We start from the raw sequence: 23012 nt of genomic DNA on the forward strand, positions 1-23012 counted from the left end.
CACCATTTTATTGCGGCTATCCCTTCGGCGCAAGGGATAGCCGCTCAAGGCTGGAGCCGAACAACAACACCCTGATAACGACTGTGTTTTTGACCGTTCTTCCCACTCTATGCAAGGCCACCTGGGTTGGCTGGAAGACTGTTTACTTAGCCTGGCAGGGCGAAGGACACTGTCTCAGCTGAACTCTGGACACACACACACACACACACACACTTACATCACTCATCCCCCCTCCCCTTCCAACGGCTTCGATGCTTGTTTCCTCCTGGGAACACGAGGCGGGTCTGGACCCGCACTGGAGAGACGGCGCAGTGGCAGGATGACTGCTGTGTTGCCTGGGATTACTCCTCATCCCCTACCCAACCCTGTTGCTGGTCACGTGCTCTATAATGTTGTACTTTGGACATTTATGTGCTTTCTGGGCAGAGGAGTTTTTTTTGTTTCCTGTTCTCATGTTGTCCTCCTATAGCCCAGCATGAGTAGAAGTCTCTTTTTTTCCTCTTGTACGTTCCCATTGTAGTGTACATTTCAGTGGTTTTTCTGTAATGCAGCCGTTCTCTGACTTGTATCCCCATGTGATGTCTGTGTTGTGTGTGTAAGGTCGGGGGGCGGGTTCATTCCACTGCAGGGCAACCTGTCACTGCATGTGGCAAATAAAATTTGAACTTGAACTTGAACTTGAGCGGGGCACAGAAAGGGATGGGCAAGAATACCAGAGGCGCAAACCATCTACTGGCAGACCAAGCAGTCAGCCGAGACTGCAGGACCAGACTGACCAACCTGTGCACGGCCTGGATTGATTACAAGAAGGCCTATGACTCAATGCCCCACACCTGGTTCCTGGAATGCCTAGAACTATATAAGATCAACAGGACCCTGAGAGCCTTCATCAGGACCTCAATGGGGATGTGGCGGACAACAGTGGAGGCCAACCTCAAGCCCATAGCACAAGTCACCATCAAGTGAGAAATCTACCAAGGAGATGCTCTGTCCCCACTGCTGTTCTGCATAGGCCTGAACCCCCTCAGTGAGATAATTGACAAGACTGGCTACGGATACCGACTACGGAACGAAGCAGTTGTCAGCCACCTCCTGTACATGGATGACATGAAGCTGTATGCCAAGAGTGATACATTGATTCACTGATCCACACCACCAGGCTATACAGCAATGACATCGGAATGTCGTTCGGGCTGGAGAAGTGTAGTCGGATGGTAACAAAGAGAGGGAAGGTAGTCAGAACGGAGGGGATCAAACTACCAGAAGGCAACATTGCAGACATAGAGGACAGTTACAAGTACCTGGGGATCCCACAGGCGAATGGGAACCATGAAGAGGCCGCTAGGAAAGCTGCAACCAGAATGACCGAGCTAAGACAGACGGACAAAATGGTGGTGGCTAACCAACCGGACATAGTGGTGGTAGACAAACAGAAGAAGACGGCCGTAGTGATTGATGTAGCGGTTCCGAATGACAGCAACATCAGGAAGAAGGAACACGAGAAGCTGGAGAAATACCAAGGGCTCAGAGAAGAGCTCGAGAGGATGTGGAGGGTGAAGGTGACGGTGGTCCCAGTGGTAATCGGAGCACTAGGTGCAGTGACTCCCAAGCTAGGCGAGTGGCTCCAGCAGATCCCGGGAACAACATCGGAGATCTCTGTCCAGAAGAGCGCAGTCCTGGGAACAGCTAAGATACTGCGCAGGACCCTCAAGCTCCCAGGCCTCTGGTAGAGGACTCGAGCTTGAAGGATAAACCGCCCGCAGGGGCGAGTGGGGAATTTTTATATATATATATATATATATATATATATATATATATATACACACATATATACACACATATATACACACATATGTATATATATATATATTTTTAAATAAAGGAGTCAAGGTTGTTGCTTTAGCTAAGAAGAATTTTATTAAAACTATTATTATTAGCAGTAGTATTACTATTATTTTGTTAATTTGAACACATTTGAATTTACAATGGCAATATAGAACAGCAAATTAAGCATAGACACATATTTGAACAATTTCACTCACTTAAGAAATGAAGAAATTATAAACACACACACACACACACACACACACACACACACACACACACACGAATTGCACAAACCAACCAAGCAAATACACAAAGAAAACCAACCAGTATCTGTGAAATACAAATACATATGTACTTTGCAAACTGCTGTGGTGTTACAAACATAAATATACTAAGAGGATCTTGGTTACATACTTTTTAAAAGGGTCTAAAAATGGGATCCTTGGAGCATCACGCACACATAAATATACACTAAAGAGGTCCTTGGTTATATGCTTAACAAAATGGACCAGACATAGGTTATAATCTATTCAAAAACTTTAAAAAATCATTGAGAAAAAATTGTGACTAACGCTCATTGTCAACTTCCAGAAAATAAAAAAAATAAAAGAAAGGAGCATAGTGTAGAACATATTTGAATATTTGAACATTTTGAAATAAATTTTAAACACATGAATATACAGACATTTGAAATAAAGTTATCCTTACATGAAAAACTCTTTTCTATTTGCACACACAGTGAAACTGTGAAAAGGAAGACAAAGTTTCACCTGGGGCAGTATTGGATCTATCTGTAGTTTCAGTCTCAGCAGAAACTCTCTTAAGCAAATATTACAGGTCATGCAAAACACACGCACACACGAACACACTGAACAATCACACCAACCAAATGCATGTAAAATGAGAGCTGACTCTTCCTGGTCATTGTCAGTGAAATGACAGATCACATTTTAACAGCAGGTTTCAGTGAAACACAACACCACGCAACCAGCCAAGAGCTAATAAGAGGACGACACACAGGTGTTTTCAAATTCACATAATGCCAAGAATTTAGTAGAAATATTTTCCCAGTTAAAAATCTTAAAAGAATAAAGTTATTTGTTTAAGCTCCCATGTTAAAGCACTGAAAAATCTAAGTCTTTTTTTTAAGCAAAACAAAAGGATGTGAATAAACATATCAGCTAAAAGCAAAGCAGAAGATTAATATTTCTACAACATCTTCATCTCGGAGTCTTTCAGTCGGATTCACGCTGTGGTTTCCGGTAAAAAAAAGTAACATGCATACAGACAAAAACTCACACACAAAAATAATTTTCCTTCCATCCTTCAGCATTAATTCAGACGTAGTCTTTCTTGTCATATCCTCCACCTGCACTAATGCTGCGTGGGGCCGAGTACCCCATCCTGGGTGGCAGATATTTCTTTTCTTTTGGTGGGCAGCTAGTGCACAACATCGCCCCTCCGATCAGGAACACTCCGGCTGCAGCCCAGCCTATGTAGAGCGACGCCCCTATCTCCCTCCTTTGAGCGCTGATCACAAGAGGGTTGTAAAAATCAGTGATGATAACTTGGGCAGTCCAAGAAACAGGGATGAGAACCAAGAGGCCACTGAGGATGAAGAAGACTCCAGCAATGATCATCACTTTGGCTTTGCTTCCTTCCTCTTCAATGCAGTTGGTGCACTTGGCACCGACTATGGAGATCATGACGCCCAGCACTCCGAGTATAATGGCAATAACCATCATTGCTCTGGACGCCTGCAGTTCCGGAGACAAGGCCAGCAGCGAGTCGTAGACCTTGCACTGCATTTGACCTGTGCTCTGGACAACACAGCTCATCCACAAACCCTCCTGGATGATCTGAGCAGTGACAATGTTAGCTCCGACAAATGCACTCACCTTCCACATTGGTAGGGCACATGTTAATATGGCTATAAGAAAACCAATGACTCCAAAGGCAATGCCCACGATCTCCAAACCCATCGACATGTTCGCTCTCGTGTGTGGTGACAGAACAAAATCCAAAAAGCGAGTCCACAGTGTCCAACAAACTGAGTCCCTCAGGTGAGTCTTTGGTGAAAAGGATTCTGCTTTACTATCAGGTGCTTGTTGAAGTGTGAGCAGCTGTATGAGGGTGTGGCGTAGCTTTAGGATGCTGCTACAGAAACAAGATATCTTTATACCTCGAGAGAACAAGGAGGAGTCCTCTGGTGTTGATGTCAGCGAGAGGCTGTCTTCACATACACACAGAACAAATACACACATGTGAACATACAGTGGAGGAGGGGAGCTTGAGGCAGAGCAAGAGAGCAGTGATGTGATGGAGGCAAGGTGTGGCTGTGGTTTGTGGGGGATGGGCAAAGGTAGTTCTCTCTTAAATTCCAAGAACTATGTAAAACATGTCACCTGTTTTCTCCCAGGAACCGATTTCACCATCACGTGGGTGGACTCACACATCCCTTCATACACGTCCCTACCAAGCACTTATCTGCAAAATCTTATACACAAACACATCACACTTCATACATCAAGTTACTGTTGCAAAATGCTCAGTCTTTTGTACAAACCACTGTCATTGTTGCACATTTCTATAGCACTATCTTGTGTCTGCATCGTTCTGTTCTGTCTGATGTTACACTGCCTTTGTTTTCTTTTTTTTTTGTTTTGTTGCAATTTTGGCACACTTGCACTTAATCTACTCCTGTGTTGATTGTCTTTTATATGTTATATGTAGCACCATGGTCGTGTAGGAACGTTGTCTCGTTTCACTGTGTATTGTACGGCTGCACATGGTTGGAATGACAATAAAGCCTCTTGACTTGACTTGATGTGTGTGATTAAACTGTGACTGTACAAAGTAATAATGAAGAAGACACCAAAATGAGGCACTTGACCTTCTAATTCACTGCATATGAATGAATGAAAAAAAAGAGCATAAAAAAGTTACTGGCTAACTGTAAATGCTACTTTGCATTAAGTGATTAACATTACGGGGCAAAAAAAAAAATCCTTTGACCTCAGGCTACTTCAAAAGCTTTGTTGTGAATCAGAAACTTAACCATGGTGAAAAATAACCCTCAGGTAATTATTTTGTTACTCCCTGGTTTCATTCATTCAGACTTTTAACGACAGTCAGGATTTAGTGTCTGGAAAACAATCCCAGAGCTCTTCTGAGAACCGGAATAACTGCATCAAGAACAAATATGAAGAGAGAGAAAACATAACAGTGCTGTTGTCTGACACCCTAAGCATACAGAGGGAGCGTGACCTTCTCAGTATCGGTTAGACTCTGACCAATCATTTTCCTGAAACACACACATGTCCACTCAAGAAAAAGCGAGCTACAAAAGCTCCCTATCACTTTGTAATTCAGCAAACAATTTATAGAATGAGTTCTGAAAAAGTATTATTTTTTAAAAAAAAGAAAGATAATGAAATGAACCCCCCTATGATTGAACTTTTAGCTGACCCCAAACTTTTGAGTGGAACTATGTGCTGTAATGTGATCTATATGGGTTTTAATGCATGTTAGGAAAGTAGACTCATTATATTTTTTTAAGAATTTTAAAATTTTTGGTAATGATTTTCTAATAACCTGTAAAAAGAGAGATTTTATTACATATGTAAAACACAGTTCACATAATAATTTCTGCTGGTTATGGAAACTAAAACTTTTCTTTCAAATGCACAGCTCACGATAACAAGCTTAGTGACTTAACGTTTCTGCTGTACACACAACTGCATGTCAACATTAAGCTGTCATAAACCAAAATAGGGCTCAAACATATAAAAACAAGACTGGAAAAAATAAGGGAGCCTGTTTGCAGTTTCATCATGAACATCGGGATCAGATGTTTATGTATTACATCATCTTTTCATCAATGACAACTGCTATTATAACAGCTAACACCTGTGTTACCAAAAACAAACGCATGAGCATAAGCAGCAGCTGTTTCCTCCCCAGTAATTTAAGATAAAGATCTCCACCAAACAAATAGGAGAATACATGCTGATGGTGTTTCTATTACTGCATTACACCTTAGATGAACCACATTTACTCTCCTCACAAGTTTGCAGATTCAGATTAACGTCTGTATTTTCTTTAATACTTATTAATGGGAATAGATTTCTTTATCTATGGCCTTTATGTCTCATTACCAAGGAGTTTCAGTAGTTCCAATAAAAGCCTTTCCTGGTTGTTGAAAGTTTACTCAGTGTACTGATGAGCGGAGTCAGTCATGTGCTGTAATGGCGCAGCACAGGGTGGCTGCTCACATGCTAAAGGTCAGGATAATTTGACTATTCAAACCAGGAAAAAGTTGGTATCTGTGAAGGCACTGAATCAGACAATAAACAGAAGGGACTTTTTCCCAAATGACATCAGATTTCATGCGTGAGTTTCAGAAGAGACTCTGATGAATGTGTAATGAACTTGGTACATTTATTTATGTGACCTGTTGTGCTTTACTTAAAAAAATGTTGTTAAAATGTTGTCCAGTGGATTACGTATTACTCTTAGTTTCTTCGTCTTTCTACAGAATTTAGAAACCTGTTTACATGCACTCTTGTAGAACATTAAACAGTCAATCAATGTTAAACCAGTAGTTACTTGTAATTACTTTATTAACCTAAAGTATTTTAATCAAGTCAGATTCCAAAATAAAATATTTGTATTTATGGAGTCAAATGCATTATAAAAGTTGTATCAAAAATCAGATAATATTAAGATTTTTTTGTCAAACACACAAAGGTGAATATGTAGAAATGAAGGACATTAAGTAAAGTACAATACATGAAAGTTTGTCAGATTTAAAAATGGTAGGAATACAGAAACATCAAATGATAAAATATGGAAGAATGAACAAATAAAATTACTTACGTATCATTCTAATAAATCATACATTTGCCACCCTTTTGACCTTCGTTTGAAGCCGAGGGTGAGCTCCACTTTGCTCAGCTGCATGCTGTTTCACATCTGTGACTCAGCATGTCTGTTTTGTACGAACGTCCAAAAAGTCATCACATGAAACTTATTCCAGTTACAGTGTCTGTCTGCTTTGAATCTATGATAGTTTGTATATACAAAGTCATCAGTACATTGATCATTAGAATAACGACCGTCCACAACAGACACTAATGCTATGAATGTTATATTATGAATAAATATATATAATATTTTTTTCTCTGCAAATGTTTCTTCACAGTGCTGTGACAAAGAATCACATCGTTTGCCATAACTGATCATGATCACAATTTCAATCTGCTCAGTTAGACTAAATATAGAGAATATGTAAACATTGTCCTAAAGAAACTGCAAATTCAGTGTCAAGACTATATAGACATTCTTGTCATCCTAAATATCGATAGATTTCCGTACACCATAACATTTGTATCTGTTTAACTACATTTTTATAAAAATAGCATGCAATCCCCTCCAATCCTCTTTAGTTTTTGTCCTTTTCCACTCACACATAGTCCCTTCTAGTATAGGAGCTTTGAGCTGCCGACATCGGAGCGGCTGAGTATGCTGCACGACTCTGGGGCTGTATGTTATACTTCAGTGGTTTGTCTTCCTTTGGAGGGCAACTGCAGCAGAGGATAGCTCCCCCAGTGACCAGCAGGGCTGAGGCAGCCCATCCCACATACAGTGATGCCCCGATCTCCATCTTCTGCCCAGCAGGGATGATTGGACTGTAGAACTCGACGACAATGGTGTTTGCTGACCAGGAAACAGGCACTAGTTGAGCCAGACCTGCTATGATGAACGCCACTCCAGAAGAGATCATCACCTTGGCTTTAACCCCATCCTCCTCGATGCAGTTGGTGCACTTGGCTCCCACCATGGCAATGAGGAGAGCAATCAACCCCACTAGGATGGCAACAACTGTGAGTGCCCTGGCAGCCTGGAGGTCCTGAGGTAAAGCCAGCATCGAGTCGTAGATTTTACATTGCATCTGGCCCGTGCTCTGGACCACACAGCTCATCCACAGACCCTCCCAGTACACCTGAGCAGTGACGATGTTGGCGCCAATAAAGGCCGAGACCCTCCACATTGGAAGGGCACAGCTGGTCACAGTGAGAGCCCACCCCAACACTGCCAGGGTGATGCCGGCCAGCTCAAGTCCAAAAGATGCCATGGTGCAACCACGCAGTCCTTTTTTATATTTTCTCTCCCTGTGTTTCAAGACAAGATAACGTTTTTTCTCCCTTCTTATTTTCTCAAGTTCTTTTTCCTTGTGTTTGCTTCAGTGACTATCTCAAGCCTTTGTTATTTGGTCCTTTAATTTCCTCTTTTCTGCACCTCTCTCCAAAAGGTACGCCCTTTTCTGAAGCTGTAGCCACTGTAGTTCCTGCTGAATCCACTCAGTGTACTTCCTCCAGGGACTTTCTGCACCACGTATTTGTCCGTTCTTGAGCAGCCGTTGACCCTTATCTGTGTACCTTTTTATTATAAACTGGTGTGACCCACCTAGGGGATGACATCACTCGCCAAACTAAGCCAATCAGGTGAGTCCTGTGCATCGGCCTCATTTATCGCCTGGGTGTGTTGGCACTCGTTTGTGTGCTTTTTCAAATGAAGAGTGTTTTCATGGTTTAACCTTTTGCCCCTGGTAGCTCTAGGTGTGCCTGTTTTATTGCTGTTAATAGATAATGAGTGGCCAGGACAGACCTTGTTATGCAGTTGATAAGTGACCACACAGGACCGCATGCTTTCTAAAAGATTTGTATGTAAGCGTTAGCATACATAAAGCGTGTGTGTACACAGAGTGGGAGAGACAGAGGAATAAAAAGAATCTGCACAGATTATTATATTTGACTTGATGTTATTTTTTTTCCATTTCCAGTTTTCTGTGTCACATTTTTATAGCCGCAGCTGACACACATTATTACAGTTTTAACACCAGTGACGCGTACCACAGTAGTTCCCGCAGGGTTAGAAATTCATAACTAGTTTCGCAGTAAAACTGAGTTAATGTTAAACTAGAAGCAGAAAGAATGCACTATATAGCTGTGTCACTATGCCTTGTGTGAACTTAATAGGTTGCTGTAAATTCTACTACTGAATGCTAGTCAGTTTCTACCAACAAGTTAATACTAGTACTATACATAGAAAAAAATTGTCCGGCTGTAATTACATTCACAGTAATTAAAGTTACAGAAACATTTTTTTAAAGGACACGATTTATACAGTGCCAAATCACAACAGTTGTCTCAAGGCACTTTATTGTGTATGGGAGCCAATGAAGGGAAGCCAATATAGGAGAAATATGCTCTCTCTTCTAGTCCCTGTCAGTACTCTTGCTGCAGCATTTTGGATTAACTGAAGGCTTACAGTAGTTATTGTAAATGTAATTAATGGTTATTTACTGTAATCTAATTTGCAGTAATTTTTTTTACTGCATTTGTATGTACAGTATTTGCAGCATGTATTCATTATAGTATTTTATTTTTCCATTTTATTTTACTGTATTTTAAATGATTGCACTGTTAATGTGGTTATTTTGTAATGTTGCAGGATTAACATAGTTAATCAGAAAATTAGTCGTGAATGCCTAAAATGAATTTTAATTGTTGAAAGCACAAATTACAAGTGCGTATATACTTTAACCATTATGGTTAAAATTAAAAGGCAACAAAAATGCCAAACCAGAAGCGGCAAAAACGCAAAGTGTTAAATTCATGAGGTGCACTTGAATTGATGTTGTATTTGAAGAGAGGAAAAAAGCCGTGGTACAAAATAAGCTAAAAATCCATCTGGCCCATCTGACATGCAACTGGTATGTTTGATGCTACAGTGTTTGGTCTGATTTTAATCGGGTGGTTGCTAGATAACATGACGTGTAATCCAAGTTTTGTGGCTATAGGTTTGAATATTGTGCGTAAGGTGTGGTTGGGGCTGGAGGTATATCTGTGTGCCAGTTTTGCTTGCTGACCTGATTTTGTAAAAAGAGGTCATGAGCAAACATAGGCTTATATCTATAGCTTATCTATCTACAGTTATCTCATCATTAACTAAGCTAAAGTGAAAAATTGATGATGTATAAAAAAAGTTTGCTGTAGTTTTACAAATCATTCTGAGGGGAACATGAGTATCTGGACCACATTCATCATAATCCATCCAATAACTAGCAAATCAAAGTCACCATACAGCAGATAAAGTTCTAACATAAACCGTCTTTACTGTATTTCAGGAAGAGTTAATTTACTGAGTCCTAAGTAAACTCGTTATTCACTGGGCTTGGACACACAAGTCATCTTCAGAACGAAGTGATTTGTTAAAGCAGATAGACACTGCAGCACAGAAAAATCTTTAACTTACATCAGCTCTGATCAGAGAGCTAATAATTAGCAGAATTATGAGGAACTCTTTTTCTTAATGTGTTACCTTCAACAAGTTTTTCTCAGTAACATCACACGTAACACAAGTAACAGTGGCTTGATGCAGAAAAATAATTTTAGTTCTACAGTTCACATGTAAGCACAGTGTCTCTCTTTTTATTCGGGTTAGCATACTACACTGTGCGGACTGAGGCAAACGTGAAATAAGGATTTCTCTAATCTTTGATGACCCAGAAAAACTACATAATGAGGAAGAAGACTTCTTTACAACAAGACCTAATGGACTCTTAATAAAAGTCACTGAGCTGTGTCTCGATACCTTTGTCAAACTCATTGCTGATATCCCCATTGCAACTATAATAATCTGCGGCGGAGTGGCGCAATCAAAGTCCGGGCTTAAATCAGATTGAGATGCTTTGACATGACCTTTAACGCCATTCATGCTTGAAAACCCTTCACTGCGGCTAAATTAAAACAATTACGCACAGAAGAGTGAGAAAGAATTCCTGCATGGCGATGCAAAAAATTCCCTTTCAGTCAGCACAGATGCTCAATTGTAGTTCTTACTCCCAAGGGTGGCACAGCTAATTATTTATTTTAGAAGGAAAATTCTGTTTTCACACAGGGCAAGGAAGCTTTCACCCCTTAATAAATGACATCACCATTTAAAAACTGTATTTTGTATGTACACAGGCTATCTTTGCCTAACATTAAACTGTGTTTGATGATTCGAAACATTTAAGTGTGACAAAAATGTACTTGTTTCAAAACATGAAAATAAGGACTTATACAAAAGTACAGAGTAGTAAAGTATTGTGAAGAGACCTACTGTGTTCTTAGTATCAGTCACTGAGTCTGTATTTCCATGAAAGTGTCTCAATACTTTTGTCTACCTGATCACACTTTGTCTTGCATACGTGTACACTTTATCAAACTGTAATATTTGTCAAACACTCCCGGTCAAAAAAAAGGTGACCCAGAAACCACGATAAGATAAAGCCTAATAAAAGGCAATTATTAAGATAATGTTGTATTTGGGAAGGAAACAATACAGTGAACCAACAACTCAAATCTGATTGTCAATTGTATGTCTTTATTTGCGTGTTTAAACAAGAAATATATGATAATGCAGTTATTATTCTTGCTTCCTTCCTTTCTTTGCTTTTGCTCCAAATCTATCCTTTGTGTACACAAGCCACTAGGCAAATTTTTGGCATCACTGTAGCTGCTAATAATGCATGATAGTAGTCGGACCTGACATTAAGCAAACTTGCCTGAACAATCCACCAAACTAGAGACCATCTGCAGCTTCTGGAGCATCAGCTGGCTTTAAAATTAATTTGTGCAAGTTAATGAATGCATCTTACTCACTCTTGCTGCTTTCTCACTGATACCATTATAATCAATATACTCAAACATTTGTGGTGGCTACTGCTATAGTCTCTACAACTTGCACTTGCCGTGGCAATTTTGGACAGATCCCAGCTGAAGGATAAAAGAGAAATTGATATATTTCAATAATATATTTCATGTTATCATTTTTATACTTAGCTTCATTATCTGGTAATGTTTTAGCATTAGCTAAAATACACAACCATCAACAGTGAAGAGCCAAAAGAAGCAAATGATTAGGAACACTTGACAATGATTGCTGGCATTAGATAAAGGAAGGAGTGAAAAAAAAAAGGTTCATTATTGATCATAGGACCAGTATCTCATTTGCTTTATGGTGAGATCTTGTTTTATTTTGAGTATCATATCTGACCTTGAACTGTAAGATAATATCAGCTTTATTATTAGTACGATATTATTAGTAACTTGCAAGAAACTGAGTAAAACACTCAGTTGTCAAGAAACTTAAAGAATTCCAGGCGCTTTTCTTTCCAAGTTTCTTAGACAGCACTGTAAGCAAATTCATCCAAGATTTTGGGGTGATCTGGTGACTTAATAATAATAATTATTATTATAATTATGTTGTTTCATCAGTCAGTGAAAATGCTAGCTCAGTAAACCTTGATTGATCACTAGAGATGTGTTAGTTGGAAAGATGCAAAATTTCTACCCCACTAAATGTGATCCATGATAGTCACTTAAGTGATAAGTCAGGTGGTATTGATTTCAGGCAACAGTAATGCAATGGTATAAAGCAAAACTGTGTAAGTAGGAATGTTCTTCCTCAGGGGTGGTTAGCCATTTAGGTATAAGCAGCTTATGTCATGGTCCTACAGCCCTGGGCAGTATGTGACTTACTCTGAATATTCTTGCATCACAAGTTTTCTTTGGGTTTGGCAGACACAAAGTAAGTTGCATAAAACGAGAGTTGATGTTGTCATGGTCCTGGGTCGGTGATCCAATGTTTTGTGTTTTATTAATTAATGCTTTCATTATTATTTATAATTTCTAGTCTCTTGGTTTCTGTGCATTCCCTGTGGTTCCACGTTTAGTTACTCTTGTCTCCATGTCTCAGAGTCTAGTCTCGTCTCTCTTTTCATGCCCCCAGTCTCGGTGTAATGTCTGCCTCGACAGACATTACAGCATACTTCTAATTTAATCACACATTCAAACCATTTGGTGAATAATGATCAGTCAGTCACCATCTGGTAACCCCTTGTGGCTACTAAAATAATAATAATAATACTAGTAAAGTATATATTTTTTGGTGTAGAAGGAGGGGTACATACATTTTTTCTTTGACATTTAGCTTCACTTACTCTAATTCATTGAGAACTATCTTGCGAGTGCACTAAGCAGTATCGCTAAAGCTGGTTACTGCACTTTAGAATTAGTTATAAAAATGAATTTGTTTTTTGAACATAGAAGCATCTAAATGTCTTCCTGGAGGTTGGTAAAGATATTAGTTAATATATGAAGCTTTAAATACACATGGAGTAGTTTTAGATAATAAATCCATGGTTCTGCCTTACGAAGGATTACACGACCTACCGAGGCCTCAAATATCTTGTTCCTTGTAAGTATAATTAATGAAAGTTTCTCATCCAGAGTCAGTTGTATCTGTGATTCAGTTATGAGGATGGCCTTTTTCTTAAAAAAAAAACTAAGCAAAAAAAAACCCACATGTAAAACCAAACAGGAGATTTATCACCTTAAAATTATGAATCTAATTTTGGTGTGACAGTAATGTTTTTACATCCTTCTCTGCTAACTTGTTTCTGTTGAATGAATTGTAAATACTATTAATACCCCAGCTTGTGCCTTTGTGGGAAATAGAACGATCGTATCAATACTGTACTTGCGTTGTGTTACTAATTAAACTCAGTACACTACAACTTCAAGTGCTATGTACTCAACAGGATAAGAGACGCAAAACAAAAACTAGAAGCATGAATGCTGACTCAAGTGTTTTGATCGGCCAGTTATGCAACCCAGTTCCTGGAACTGCCTGTTGAGAATTATTCACCAAGAAGCAACAGGAAGACTATGACTACTGGAAAGTTTAGATATTATTTTGCCATAAAATGGTCTCAGAGAGCTGGATCTCAATTGAAAATAATTTGAATATGTTATTGAGAATGGTCTATGATTATCAATAGTGATATTTTTTTTAATATCATTTTCACTGAAGCAGATTTACATTGTGTGGATAATTTCAATTGTTTGTTTTGTCAGTTGATGAATTAGTTTCAGTTTACAGAGGGATTACCCATTTTGTGTTTTCCACCTCTGTGTGTGTGTTTGAGATCCTTCATCATATCTAAAGGGGGTGTAAACAGGGATTTCAAGCGTAAACAGCAACCGTATCATTTGGTTAACTACCAGAGGAAATCCAGATAGTATATCTGTATGAGTATCAACCCACTGCCAACACAAGGAGCATAGTAACCCGAATACAGAAAACACGAGAGGCACTTTTTCCTCTTTCACCCACAGTAACACTTAAACTGTTAGTCAGTTTTCAAATAATAGATAAAAACTTTATATTTAACATATTTAACTGAGTATTTATCTCTTTCCAGATTACAGATTGAACTGTCTGCAGCGCTACTTCATATAAAACATTAAAAAGCTTTTTTCATATTAAGATATTAATCACAAGCTCTCACTGAGATATAATACTCTGCAAAAGTCTAATGCCATTTCTTCATCCACTCTTTTTGCTTCCAGATTTCTTTGAATGCTTTAAAATGGTCTTGATCAAAAGTTCTCTGGACTGTCCCAAGGTCTTTCTCAAGTTTTTCTTTGGACAGTGTTTGCTTTTTCACTCATTTTCAACGACAAAAACATTTCAGTAATGTTTTTTTGTTTTTGTTTGTAAAGCCACTTTATATCTACAAAGGAATCATTCAAGGATAAAAACAGGCCCCTAACTCAAATAAGAACCAAATTTACATCTAAAAGATTGGAAATTTGGCTTATGTTAGCATGAGGAAATGAGAAAATTGGACAAGTGGTTAACAAAAAAAAAAGAAGTTACAGTATCTGAAAGTCATTTCTTCAATCATGAAAGCAGAAAAATGTCAGATTGTGATCCATCATGCAGTACTACTTGGAAAGCGTCTGATTGATAGCAGCTTCATTTTTAAGCACAACAGCGATTCCAAACACACTATTAGCCATTTTGGCCTCTCCAGAGCTTGAATGGGAAGAAAAGTTTGCCAACATTGAGAGCTTTGAATGTCCTTCATGAAGCCTGGGAAATTATTCTTGAAGACTAAAGAAATTAAAAGGAACTTTTCCCAAGAGAGTTCAGGCTGTGCTGAAGAATGAAGGTGGACATACTAAATATTGACTTTTAAGCTAGTTAGAACTGTACAAACACAGTTTTTGCTTCATTTACTTTATTTTTACTGTTTGTATGTTTAGGCGATTTAAAAAAAATCTTTTTTCAAATATACTGATTTTTCAAGTTTCCAGCAAACTGTCAATCCCATTTCCTTTCAAACAGTTCAGTGCACAGAGAGATGGTGATTTCCACAGGCAGCCTTTGTTGTCTGTTCTTCTGTTCTAGAAGCAGAACGTTGGCTACAAAGCCATAAATGCTTTAAAGGAGGGTGGAGCCTTGCATTTAATGGGTGCTTAGAGAGTTATGGTCACATAAGAAATGGAAATAAAGGATGTTTGAGCACAGGTGATAGCACACTTTCACAATCTTCCAGACATATATCTCTTAGTACATGTACTGCATCGAAAAAAAGGTTAAAGTTGATATTATTTTCTGTAAATGCAAAGTTTAAAATTAATAGGCTGCTTCTACTAACTGCAACCTCAGATTCTGGTTACGCAGAAAAAGAGTTCACATCACCAACTGCATACATGCGTGTGCACATGCCATACATGCACAAGCACAAAAGTAGACACTGCTGTCACCTATTGGGCACAATGAGGAATAACAGATAAAAGGGGAAACATAGCAGGCAAAACAGAGTTTATCATTCTCCTTTGATTTCAATGCTTTGATTTGCTGCAATAGCTGCAAAATCCAGACATGCCAAATATGTTGTACATCACCTCACTGACTACTCTTTGATGCCTTCATCCACTCACCCTAAATGAGCTTCATACACAACAAAAGCTCTGTTCTTGTAACCTTCAGCAAACAAAAAGCTCTTGTATGTTCACATTTACAATTGGCCTTCAGTCTGAGCTTCAGAACACTCACAGAGCTTCTCTCACCTCCAACCTCAGCCTGCAGTTTGTACGCCTTCTTAATATTTTTCCCACTTCATAAATCACATATTTATTTGAAAAATAAAGTTTGGACACTGTGTAAAATGTAAATAACAACAGACTGAAATGATTTGTAAATCTCATAAACCCCCAATAGAACATAAAAAACACATCAGTTGTTTAAGGAGATGCAATATTTTAGGAAATATATTTGCTGATTTTGAAGCAACATATCTCACTTTGTAGCATTGCCTCTTCTTTTAACTGCAGTGTGTAAACATCTGGAAATAAGGTAAGCACCTGCTGAACTTTTTGGGAGAGCACAGTGTTCCCATCTCTGTCTGATGTAGGACTAACAGTTCATTCATTCTGGGTCTTCTTTTCATTTTGTAATGCTCCACATATTTTTAACTGGTAAAAAGTCTGGACTGCAGGCAGGTCAGTTCAAAACTCTTCTACTATGAAGCCATTTTGCTGTAATAGATGCAATATGTGTTTTAGAATTGTCTTTCTTAAATATGCAAGGCCTTTTCTGAAAAAGATGCCACCTGAAAGCTACTATATCCAAAGGCACTGCCATACCTTCAGAGATGCTGGCTTTTACACTGAGAGCTGTTGATAAGCTGGATGACCCTCTTTTCCTTTTGACATGTTCCCCATGTTCTATAGAGAATAAAACAGGAGTTTGGGAGATTTGCAAATCACATTATCTGTTTTATTGACATTTTAGACAGTGTCCAAACATGTTCAGAAATAAGATTGTATATTATTTTTTCTTTCTCCAGGAACAGTTTGAGAAAACAGAAGTGACAGGACAACAGGTGTGTCTTGTGAAGTGTTTATGGAAGCATAGGTTGATTAGATATCACACATCACACACAAGAATGTTATAGGATAATATGAGTTCGTCAGTATTGAGCTACTGGGAGAGGCAACAATCTCACAATCTGTAAAGCAAACAGAGTGGAAGACTGACATCCGGAGCTGGTTCATCTCCTGTTTTCCTTCATGCTGACTGTAAGTGACACCCTACACTACGTGCACTTCTTTGAAAAAACCCCACACACCAGTAATTCATGAATTTGGTGAAGAGTAAGTGCTTGAAAGATTTACACTACTTCGCTTACATGTTATTTCTGCTAATTTTTCATTCGAGGTCAAACACAAATGTAGAGCAAACAGTTAGGTGTACTTTGTTCTTTTCATTTCAATTTATGATTTAATTATTTTACTGTTCTTAATTTACTTAAATCTGAACCTTTGTATTTTACACTGGATGCAGTTATCTAATAAAATAGGTCAGGGATTCCCGAAGCGTGGGCTGGGGCCCCCTGGTGGGCTGCGAAGGTACTGCAGGTGGGCCATAGTAGTAAGAGAAATTCTGTTTAAATTTACTGTCAAGTATGTACAAGTAGATATTTATATAAATATATTATTTTATATAAAAAGCAAATTAAAACTGGTAATAGGAGGTGGGCAGTTTGTGATATTACTTGTTACTCTGACTTGCATATGACTGGATAGTATTGGCATTTTATAAAAAACTGTTTGTGTTATTTATGATTTCTTAAAAAACTAATTATAAGGAAATATATCACTCTTTCATTGGGACTTTGGGAAAAGCAGATGAAGATAATTTCCTGTCAAAGATTATTAATACTCATAGCAGATTAAAACTGATCATTATTGTTTTTAGGGACATAGTCAAAGCCTAATCAAGCAAATGATTGTACTCTTAACTTCACTTTTAATATTAAAATCAATTAAAGTATTCGAATTAACTTTAAGTGAAAGAATAATATTCCCCTCAGTCCTGAGCTGTGTCCATCCCCCTCAACCTCTTGACATGCTGTAAAGTGAAAGATACAGTTCATCCAGAGAGTCTTTTGCAAGGCCATTTATGTGCATTTACTTGAGAGAGAACTCCAGCGGGATGCCATCCATTATCAGCGCAGGTGTAACACAACAAAAACACTGAGCACATGACCATTTTTGGTTAGTCGGAAGTTTTGGTCAGAGGTGTTGTCATTTAGGACTGACTGAGTCACCAGACATTCAGGACATCACTCCACCCACCTGCTTACATGGCTCACCTGTTCAGGTGAAACTTTATATTTAGGGAGTGGACCTGAAGAGCAGGTGCTGATGACGGTTCGCTGTTTCTCCATTGCCCCTCCTCCATCAGGCATTTGTACCTGCTCCACTCCTCACCCATTCAGCAGACTTGTCTGACCGGCAGAAAACTCGACTTCATCGCAAGGAAGAAACAAATATTCAACAGCCTGTATCACTCCACAGTGAGAACGTCGATACGCACTCAGAGCTTTATCAGCAACCTCTGAAAAGAGAAAGGACTTAAATTTGAAGCAGCTTGAAGAACAAATCTGACCAAAATGGTGTCTGCTGGCTTCCAAATGCTGGGTGCAGCCTTGGGGATCATTGGCTGGATTGGAGTCATCGTTGTGTGCGCTGTTCCCATGTGGAGGGTCACTGCTTTTATTGGCAGCAACATTGTCACCTCACAGGTGATCTGGGAAGGTATCTGGATGAGCTGTGTGGTCCAGAGCACAGGCCAGATGCAATGCAAGGTCTACGACTCCATGCTCGCCCTCACCGGAGACCTCCAGGGTGCTCGGGCCCTGACTATCATTTCCATTGTGGTAGGCGTCATGGCTATTCTGCTTGCTGTAGCTGGAGGAAGATGCACCAACTGTGTGGAGGATCAACAGCAAAAAGATAAAGTGGCTGTCGCAGCTGGGGTTATGTTCATCATCGCTGCAGTCCTCTGCCTTGTCCCTGTCTGCTGGACAGCCAACACTATTATCCAGGAGTTCTACAGCCCTCTTCTGAACGCAGCCCAGAAGAGAGAGATGGGTGCCTCGCTGTATATCGGATGGGGTGCTTCTGCTTTGATGCTTATCGGAGGGGGATTACTCTGTGCCAGCTGCCCCAAAAAAGAAAAAGAAACCTACAATGCAAGGTACACAGCTGCCACTAGGTCTGATGCCTCAGCACCAATATCTGGGAAAGGCTACGTCTGAAATATTTACTGGGACAGATGCACCAGAGTTTATGGGTTATGTGTGTTGGTAATTCAGGTTACTTGATGAAACGTGACTCCTCATGAGAGTGTTGGAGTGTTTTGAGATGATGTTAACACCAAGAAAGGAACCACACCCAAGTCTACATAGTCTACAGCTGTGTGTTTGTGTCAAAAGTACTATGTTGTGTAAGTGCTAACAAGTCTAGTATATCCATATGCTTATGTATCTTTTTAAAATGTTCACTTTTGCTCCTGTGCTTGTAGATTGTTTTTCCGAACTATGTATACAAAATTCTCAATGCACCACTTCTACTGTAAATAAATATTTTTACTGTTTACAAATCTGAGAATATGTGTTACTGTTTTTTTGTTTCCACTCAATGTTTGTGTTCAACAGGATTCATTCAGTGGTCACCCACAATCACATTTAAAGGAAATTCTAACATTAAAAACAGTGTATTTACAGTATCCATACTCTTTTTATTGTGCGTTTGACACATTTTTAATGTATATTAATTGTAACATACATGTTCATTATGTAACACGCCATAATCAAAACAAGGATGCTTAAAAAACAAACGTCACAGTATGTGAGAAGCAACCATTCTCCGACTTTCTGGTTGAACAGGTTTGGGTGTGGCAAGAATAATACTGGCTGGAAACCGGCCTGTCTGGTTAAACTGTGAACCTACAACAAAGGTATTTGGACTTTGAATGTAGTCACAGAACCAAGTTTTATTTGTTAGGGGAGTAAATATTTAAAAAGAAACAAAGTCTTGTAGTAAGCAAAGATTTCTGGAGTGTAAAACAATCCACGGTTCTTATATAGCGCTTTTCTACTCTATCTGAGCACTCAAAGCACTTTACACAACTAATTCATTCAGCCAATCACATTTCGTAAGTGTTTACTACATAACATTCATAGACATTCACACTCCGATGGATGTATCTTGCCCAAGGATATTTGGCATGCAGACTAGAGGAGCCTGGGACTGAACCACCAGCCATCTGGTTAGTAGCTGACCTGCTCTACCACCTGAGCTACAGTCAGCTCTTAATTTATGTCTGTGAAGGTCTGTGAAGGTTTTCAGTCATCCAGGTCATCGTAGTCTAAGGAGCTTGGAAAGAAAAGCGTCTGGAGTTGCTTGAAGACATAGAAGAGCCACCTCCACAGGACAAGACTCGGCGGTCCATCTGCATCTAAAGGACAAAGGTCACTACTTAGATGATGCCAATGTTCACATTTTGGACAGAGAGGACAGATGGTTTGAAAGAGGAGTGAAAGAAGCCATCTATGTCCACTGTGAGCGACCATCTTTGAACAGAGGCGGTGGTTTACGACACCAACTGTCTGCCATCTATAATCCAGTTTTGAGATCCCTTCCCAGACGCCTTAACGCCCACTCACATCCTGGGCCATCTGACCTCAGGAAATCACATGATAGGGTGGGGCCAGGTTTCACAATGAGCTCACCTGAAACCTTGGCTGATTGTGTTCAAGGTGATTCAAAGTGCTTTACAGAGACATTAGAAACAAAAACAAATAAAAAGCATGATTTAAAATTGATTAAAACAAGCAAACAAACTAACTAATTAACAAACAAACAAACAAACAAACAAACAAACAAACAAACAAACAGTATATAAAATCAAAACAGATAAAATCAGAACAGTAGATAAAATCAGTAGTTAAATGTAAGTTTTGAAATTTAAGCTTAAAAGTGTGGATTTGGTGCTTTATTCAAATGCAGCTGAGAATAGGTGAGTCTTCAACCTGGATTTAAATAAACTGAGTGTTTCAGCTGATCTGAGGCTTTCTGGGAGTTTGTTCCAGATATAAGGAGCATAAAAGCTGAATGCAGCTTCTCCGTGTCCATCCAGATGACCTGAGGGATCTGGAAGGTTCATACTGGGTCAGGAGGTAGAGGATCATCAGGGGCTCCATTGTCCCTCTTTGGGGGGACACACCCACACCCCATTTGACCCCAGAACTGAAGAAGCTTCTCGTACGAGTTTGTTTTTGCTCAGAGACTGACCTTACCTTTGTGTGCATGCACGTTTGTAGGTGTGTGTGTACGTGTGAGAGAGAGAGTGTGCGTGTTTGTGTGAGGACACCTGAGGATCTGATAGCACTGTTGTTCCCACTGTTGAAGTCTTGAACGACTGAATAAAGCTTGTTTGTGTGAGGACAATGAAGGAAGCTAGAGAATAAGGTCTGTGGATATCAGGTCTCCAGTTTCCCCCTTTGTCTGAGGACACAGAAACTCCACCCTGAAACACAGCAGCAAGCATCTATCTTCTCACAGCTAGGCACAGGAACATTAGACCACAGCAAATCCATCATCAGGCAGGTGTATCTGCAGCACATACAAGACTGGAGTGTGGTTAAATTTTCTGTGGTGCCAACTTTTTCTTTTTCTTATTTCTTGAATTTTGCGTAGAAATCTGTTACAGCAGCATTTTCATGGCTTCTCAGGGCCTCCAGATCTTGGGTGTTTTACTGGCCTTCTTTGGTTGGCTGGGCGCCATTATCACCTGCGGTTTGCCCATGTGGAGAGTCACCGCTTTCGTGGGGGCGAATATCGTCACAGCCCAGGTGATCTGGGAAGGCTTGTGGATGAGCTGTGTGGTCCAGAGCACGGGGCAAATGCAGTGTAAGATGTACGACTCCATGCTGGCTCTGCCTCAGGACCTGCAGACTGCCAGGGCCATGGTGATCATCTCTGTGATTGTTGGGATATTCGGCATCCTCATGGCTGTGATTGGAGGAAAATGCACCAACTGCATGGAGGATGACGTGGCCAAAGCTAAAACCTGCATCGTGGCTGGAGTGATATTCATAATAACCGCCTTGCTGATCTTGATTCCTGTATCGTGGTCAGCTCATGCAGTAATCAGCGACTTTTATAACCCCCTATTGGTTGAGGCTCAAAGAAGGGAGCTTGGATCTTCACTTTACATAGGCTGGTGCTCTGCTGCGGTGTTGCTGATGGGAGGTGGTCTTCTCTGCAGCAGCTGTCCCCCAAAAGTTGGTGGCAGACCCTACATACCTGCCAAATTCAGACCTGTAAGAAGCATATCTTCAAATGTTGATTATGTGTGAGTGTCTCGGCTACAATGCTAATAAAAAGGCACAGCAGTGTACTCGAACAATTCTGAAGGCTGAAGGCAGTAAAAAAAACAGATCACATTTTACTACATTTAATAGGTTTCATACATGTCTTGATCATATCTTGATTCTTTTTTTTAAAGTATGTTTTAGGTTACTGAATGAATGTCAATGCTATTTTTAGATGAAATGTGTATTTTTCACAAATAAATGTTTTGCATGGATACCACCAATTTTGTCATATATATCTTGTAAGTTGCATGTGAAGAGAAATGGACTTGATTGTATGCAGAATTTTTTAAAGCTCCCACTGATAATGGATAATGAGCCTTCAATTGCCAGGAAATTTGAACCTTTTGAAGTGGGAGTGTTTATCTGAACCTTATTGAACCTTGTGACAAATGAAAAAAGAAACCCAACTTGCATATAATGTCTAAGTTGTATTGTTCACAGTTTAGTTCAAAAACATGAGTGACTTAGGGTTTGAAAAAAAAAAAAAGATCCCACTGATGACGTCGAGGTCTGTAAAACTTGTGCATCAAATGTAACACACTTGGTGTTACAGGGTTAAAGTACCAAAAAGACAAAGCTTTGTTCATGCAGCTCCTCCTCCTTTCCTGGAACTCAGAGTACAGACACATTGTAACCCAAACTGGAACTATAAGCTACTTCTTAGTAACCTGTAATGACAAAGTGTTCAAGAATTCAAGGGAGTAGACTCCTAGGAAGTTGGCCGTGTAGTAAAGACAGGAATTTACAGTTTCTGTCTTCAGTAAAATGGACAGTCTGTTGTTCAGATTCGTGTTACTAAGGGAGCCCCTTTTCACCTCTAAAGAATGGATATTTACACTTTGCCCAGTAAGAGGACATCTGCCAAGTCTTGGAAAGACGATATATCCTGAACCACCTGAATGAAAAAAGGAGATCTGTGATTTATAAACACTGTTCCTGGATCAGTTTTGGCCTCTTGGGAGATAGCAAGAGGATAAAGTAAAAGTAGCAATACCATCAAATTTAAAAATCAGCCCACCCCCCCCAAAAAAAAAAGTTTGGCAAAGTGGTGTATACA

At 39.5% G+C, this 23012-nt stretch overlaps 2 protein-coding genes across 2 annotated transcripts; one reads left to right on the plus strand and one right to left on the minus strand.

The window, feature by feature from the left end:
• Nucleotides 1-1892: 1892 nt before the first annotated feature.
• On the minus strand, nucleotides 1893-8243 carry LOC102301813 (claudin-4). The gene is made up of 2 exons (XM_005926285.3): nucleotides 7473-8243; nucleotides 1893-3822 (listed from the first exon to the last, which is right to left on the minus strand). The coding sequence occupies exons 1-2, from the start codon at nucleotides 7961-7963 to the stop codon at nucleotides 3165-3167; spliced, it is 1149 nt and encodes a 382-aa protein (XP_005926347.2). The 5' UTR covers nucleotides 7964-8243; the 3' UTR covers nucleotides 1893-3164.
• A 9652-nt stretch (nucleotides 8244-17895) lies between these two features.
• On the plus strand, nucleotides 17896-21952 carry LOC102300911 (claudin-4). Its single transcript, XM_005926282.3, has 2 exons — nucleotides 17896-18675; nucleotides 21292-21952. The coding sequence occupies exons 1-2, from the start codon at nucleotides 18185-18187 to the stop codon at nucleotides 21935-21937; spliced, it is 1137 nt and encodes a 378-aa protein (XP_005926344.2). The 5' UTR covers nucleotides 17896-18184; the 3' UTR covers nucleotides 21938-21952.
• Nucleotides 21953-23012: the final 1060 nt, after the last annotated feature.

This window comes from Haplochromis burtoni, unplaced genomic scaffold (genome assembly GCF_018398535.1).
Source record: "Haplochromis burtoni strain Fernald_Lab_line unplaced genomic scaffold, NCSU_Asbu1 Contig_83, whole genome shotgun sequence".
Classification (NCBI taxonomy): domain Eukaryota; kingdom Metazoa; phylum Chordata; class Actinopteri; order Cichliformes; family Cichlidae; genus Haplochromis; species Haplochromis burtoni.

Excerpts from the sequence above, each read along its gene's own strand:
- LOC102300911 (XM_005926282.3), top strand. The coding sequence starts at position 18,185 with ATGGTGTCTGCTGGCTTCCAAATGCTGGGTGCAGCCTTGGGGATCATT. Across the intron at positions 18,676-21,291 it reads AGAGAGATGGGTGCCTCGCT|CATTTTCATGGCTTCTCAGG; the intron begins GTATATCGGATG and ends CTGTTACAGCAG.
- LOC102301813 (XM_005926285.3), bottom strand. The coding sequence starts at position 7,963 with ATGGCATCTTTTGGACTTGAGCTGGCCGGCATCACCCTGGCAGTGTTG. Across the intron at positions 3,823-7,472 it reads ATGGAGATCGGGGCATCACT|AGCGAACATGTCGATGGGTT; the intron begins GTATGTGGGATG and ends ACCACACACGAG.